We start from the raw sequence: 5,583 nt of genomic DNA on the forward strand, positions 1-5,583 counted from the left end.
ATATGATTCGAAGCTTCCAAATTCATATGAAAATCGTCCATTTTATGTTATAGATATTTCAAAAGTCTCTTCATAGGAAATTAGTACTGGGAGAACGACAAACGAATGTATAAGAAAATTAGGGAAAATCCTGGAGTGCAAATTAAGTTGCTCGCCATCGTTATATGACTCGCCATACAGGTGGTCCAGAAGGTGCTCTTAATGAAACAAGGCACTACAGCAATTAATGGTAGTTGCAGACGCATTATTCATTAAAGATTAAGAGTCATTGTATAAATATGGCGCAATTACGTGCAACAAAATGTCATCTTGCTACACTGAAGAAACGCCACTACCCACTCTATATGGTAAGTCCTATCAGAGACCCCTGACGGTGAGAATGACAGTTGGGTAACCGGTGGAAACCGTGATTATATTCCATCGAGAGCCGTTTATCGGACGACAATAGCCGTCATTTAATAGTTTAAAGTCTAGAGAAAATTCCGGGATAGCTGAGATAGACGGCAATATTAAATTAACAGCGATTTGAACGCCGAAACGACCGTAACTCGAAGTTGACCTTCGTCCAGCCCACGTCGGGTGTCGCGTGGGATCCGTAAACTAACCGACCGACGTCGTTGATGAACCCTAGACGCTCGAGTGGAACCTTCACCTTTTCCGGGCGGTTTTTAATTAATTTCAGGTGATTGTGGGCGTGTCAGTGCGTGCGGCCTCGTTCTTAGGGCGTGATATTCAAAACCCTCTGATTGGGGAGGGTATTCGTGCTTTTAATCCCTTTAAATGAGGCCAAATGGGCCTTTGTTTTGGTGCGTGTCGTCGTTTTCCAGAAAGTTGTGTGACGTGACTTGCCGAATTGCCCCCCCCCCCCCATAAGGTCCTCCCCCTCGAAAACTCTCTATTTAACGGCTTATTTTTCCTTATTTTAGGGTCTTGGACGTATTTCCACGATAAAAACATTAATTACTGCCATATTATTGCCTTGAGCTATCAGTTGTAGCCGTAGCCCAAGCATTACCGTACAACCTACTCTAGGGTACGTCTGCCATACTGGATTTCAGAATTCTCTATTTAACGTCTTTTATCCGCGTATTTTAGGGTCCCAGACGTATTTTCACTTTGAAAACATTAATTACTGCCATATTGCCTTGAGCTGCTGTTAACTGTACTCTAAGGATTACCTACTAGCCTAGCCTTAGCTACCTACTGCTTTAGGATACTTCTGCCATACTGGACTACTACGTTTTATACATTTCTAAAAGATATAGATAGAAGGAAAAATGTTTTGGCAACAAGGTAGAACTTGACAACATGTCATAAACATTGTTTGGAATTATTTGTTTTAGCTACGAGAATACTACCGTCATACCTACAGTTGGCCAGTTAATAATGCTTAGGCTAGGCTAGCTCCAACATCATTGTAGAATTAACTTTGGGTACAATGCTAATTAATGGGTAATAGATTACTTTTAGGGGGTTCCCCAGGTTGGGGCAGAGCCCCCTGGAAATGTTCAGGCACAGCGTCTGAGCTTAAGAAGTCTACGCTATGCCTACAGTATCCACCCTTGTCCCTCACTTTGCATTCGCTCCAGTATACTACTCTTGTCGGCTGAATATCTTTTAATAAAATTGAATTGGGCTTAATGACCGAACGTCGACGTAGCGACCACCTCTCTTGGAATGCGGCTGCGTCCCAAAAAAGCGCTCGGTAATTCTACAGAATAGGGTAAAAAACCGCATGGTACAGGGGTAGACCATGTACGATCAATGTGTACAACCCCAAGAAAAGTACATTATTACGCGTCCTGACACCGGAGTAGAGGTCTTTAGCTCCGTTTCTCAACAATAAGAAGTCGCGTCTGATGCCCATCTCCGATGTCAGGACACATTATAATGTACTTTTTTGGGGGTTGCACACATTGATCGTACATGGTCCACCCCTGTACCATGCGGTTTTTTACCTTAGTTCTGCACGTACTGCAAGGAATGTAACCGTGGATATGACATCCACTGGGGATTGGGGCGTCCAATTTATTTTGCAGTGTTTAGTACTGGCCCCTGGGGGTTAATTACAGTCGTCCGAATAAATATTACTTAAAATTCTTGTTCAGGAGTTAAAACTGCATAGAAAACCACAACTGCCATAGTCTAGGCCGCCACGGAATAGTACTGTAGATTTACCTACCAAGCGCTTTAATTAGGTATGCCATTATTTCGTAATTTAGGAGAAAACTCTTCGAGAGGAACGTAGAGGTCTCGGTGCACTGCCAGGCTGGGCCACAACTCTTGACTGATGCTCACAGCAGCGAATTCAAGTTCTGTTTTGGGGAAGTGGCCATGTTCTGGGAGAGGTGGCTGCTATGTCGCTGCTCGTTTATTTTTCCTTGTTGAATTGATAGGCCTGTTTCCGTTTGAAGTATTTGGTTTGCCTGACTGAGCACACTGTTTGTATTTGGAGGGGGAGAGTGGATCACTGAGTGAGTGGGAATCAAATGTGTTTTTGGTTTATGATGGGAAGGGATTGTATTTGATTTGTCAGCATTGCACCTTAAGCTAAAGTCTTTGACCATATGATCTCTTTTAGGGGGAACTGATTAATAACTTGCTTCGTGATAGTGGTGGGGTTATGTCGTTTCTTAGCCAAGGGTTGAAGAAATATCCTTATAACAATATCCAAACAAAATGTTACATCATTACACTATACTGCAATTAAAAAAGGTTATCACAACCAGTTATGAAATGTAAAGTGAGTACATTGCAGTGAGTAACATCCATTGCACTTTGCTTTACCTGACCTAGGTGTTGTTCCTTGCAACACTAGGCAGGCTGCTACTGCCAAGACTGTTTTAATTTATAGAGTCTTATTTAGGCTAATGCTACTTGGTTTGCCAGCAGTTTTATCTAGGCTACAGCTAACTTGGAGTAATTTGCCAAGCGCAGTTGTGGAATCTTCTGGTCTCAAAATGTTTGAGGAGCAAGTTCATTCCTGCTCTCTGCTGACTTCTGTACTGTCTCTCTCTGCAGGCTGGTTCCCTTTGTAGGCCTCCTGGGTTTTCAGTCTGTTGACACTGTCCATTTCACTAAAAGTACTGGAGCGCCTACAGTTTAGTTGGACACAGGTTTCGTCTGCTAGGTAATCGGCGGACGAATACAAACAAGATGGCGGCCGTTTGTTTTGGTGCTAGTTTCGAAAAGATGTGTAGTAATATAAAACCCAAAAGCCTATAAAAACAGTAATGGGGGACCCTGTTGGGAACCGGGGTTTTTGGGTGGGGGAGAACACAGGAGAATGGATAAAAGTTCCTCAAAACGGTAAGGGGGGACCTATTGGGAAACCGGGATTTTGTGGGGGCGTGGAATACACAGATGACGACATTGAACGCTAGGAAAATCATGAAATGGCTGTGTGGATGACCTCTTACTCTACATTCGTTCCGCGTTCGGTCAGGCTAACTAAACTGTCCCCCTACTCGGTTTAGTTGGCCAAGGTTATCGTCTGCTAGTTAATCGTTTCGTGAGATGGGTGGCCTAGGTAACTAAACTGTCCCCCTACTCAACATTCGTAGACCGAACATGTGTGCTGTTAGCCTAAGAGAACGTTCAGGCATGAGATAAGCTACCTGGCCAACTGAACTGATCCTAACCAAACGAACCAACCTGACCAGACTTAAGGTGCGTGCCCTTACCTGGCAGGGGGGCTTTGCCCCCCTGGACCCCCCAGTATGATATGGTAACAGTGATTGCAACCTAACCAAAGGAACCAACCTAACCACACTTAGGTCGCGTGCCATAACCTGGCCTGGGGGCTTCGCCCCCCTGGACCCCCCCAGTATGATATGGAAACAGTAATTGCGACCTAACCAAACGAACCACCCTAACCTATGGCGAGCTCTGTAAGCAAGCATTGTAATTCTACCATTTTAGCGATCATTTCTTTAATATGCGCCGTTACCTGTACGTTCGGACATGACTGGCACCGGTAACTTCGTATGGATATGTAAACATACTTAATATTTGCTAGAATACATGGATTAAAGTCATGTCCGAGTTCATATTTCGAACATGTGGACTGCTAGCGCACGTGAATGTTCGGATACGGTGTGCAGCCCTGACTTCCGCTTGCCAATAAAAGCACTGACCTCCTATATATTACCTACTTAGTTTTAACCTTAACAAATGAACATATCTTACAGATACATCGATTGTCTTACCTTAATATTGGGAGGTGTCAAATCCGTGCTCGGCCCGAGTCCCCCAAGAAATGAAGTCAAACTTAGAGTTGGAAATCGGAATCATCCGAGTCTTCGGGGAACGCGATTCTTCTTTTCTTTCTGTCTGGGATCGTTCGTCATGGCAAAGAATCGCAAGGTCCAGTATAGTAACTCGAATGGCGGCGGCAAATTGCACGTGCACGGGATACGACGTGGAAGCGGCCATGATGGATGTTTATATGCTGACACAAAGGAACATACTGGGGTCGAATCATGGTCGGGCAGGGTCGAGTCAGGGAAACTACTTACCTTGGCGGAGGGATTAAGGGTCGGCCAGTAGGTGTTGCGGGGCCTGGCCAAGGGTTTAGTCTCGGTTTAGGTGGTAGAAATGAATAAAATAGGCCTAGCATAAAATCAAGAATTGGTAGGATTCTTATAAAAATTGATAATAAATAACGGAACTCCTACAGTTTAGTTGGCCACGGGTTTCGTCTGCCAGGTAATTGGCGGACGGATACAAACAAGATGGCAGCCGTTTGTTGTGGCGAAAGTTTTGAAAGGCTTACAGGTCGCAGCATGTTTGGGCAGGGTCGGCTCTGTGAACTACTTATGGTGGCGGAGTGATTATGAGCCGGGCAAAAAGGGTGTTGCGCGGCTTGGCCAACTAAACTGTAATCTACCCAAAGTACTGACAAGGAGGTTGGTTGATATAGGAGAGAGGAGCGATCACTTGATGTGATGATTTGAAGTAAACATAGCCTTATTGAGAATAGTCATTTAATTTATATTTGTATTCTTGCAGGAGTACTGTGATCTTAAACCATGGCAAATATGAATCAAGATGACCTTGAGAAATTCGAACAATTTGTGGACAATTGCCGTGTAAACCCAGAGATTCTCCAGATGCCTACTCTTGCCTTCTTCAGGTAAGAAGACTAAAGATTATTGAATGTGCCTATGAATAATTCTTGGAAGAAGATTATGAACAGCAGTTGGTTTACTGAGATATTTATGTTAGTGAGCAAAATCCAAAGGTGAATACTTTTGCACATTCTTATCTCTTGCATCAGGCTAAATTTGAAAAGTTTGCTACATTACAGGTTCATTTTGGTAAAAACCTTGATGTGACAAAGATATGCCTGTATATATTATTTGTCAATATGTATTTTTTTTTGTACAGAGATTACTTAACTAGTCTGGGTGCCAAAATCCCCGAACCCACTGCCAATACCAGTCAGCCACCTCCCCAAAGTTCAGCTTCGGCTCCAGAAAGTGAACCTGAGCCTCCACAAGAAGAAGAAGAGGAGGAAGAAGTGGAGAGTGAGATTGAGTTAGATAATGAAGGTGTCATTGGTGAGTTGTTTGATATTTGAAA

At 43.7% G+C, this 5,583-nt stretch overlaps 1 protein-coding gene across 1 annotated transcript in view; it reads left to right on the forward strand.

Moving 5' to 3' along the window:
- Positions 1-524: 524 nt before the first annotated feature.
- LOC135207805 (hsc70-interacting protein-like) overlaps positions 525-5,583 on the forward strand; it is a 32,077-nt gene continuing 27,018 nt past the window's right edge. The window contains exons 1-3 of the mRNA XM_064239664.1: positions 525-682; positions 5,011-5,134; positions 5,389-5,561. Coding sequence (XP_064095734.1) covers positions 5,031-5,134; positions 5,389-5,561 — 277 coding nt within the window. The 5' untranslated portion in view covers positions 525-682; positions 5,011-5,030. The remainder of the gene's footprint in view (positions 683-5,010; positions 5,135-5,388; positions 5,562-5,583) is intronic.

The sequence above is a fragment of the Macrobrachium nipponense genome, chromosome 34, assembly GCF_015104395.2.
Source record: "Macrobrachium nipponense isolate FS-2020 chromosome 34, ASM1510439v2, whole genome shotgun sequence".
Classification (NCBI taxonomy): Eukaryota; Metazoa; Arthropoda; class Malacostraca; order Decapoda; family Palaemonidae; genus Macrobrachium; species Macrobrachium nipponense.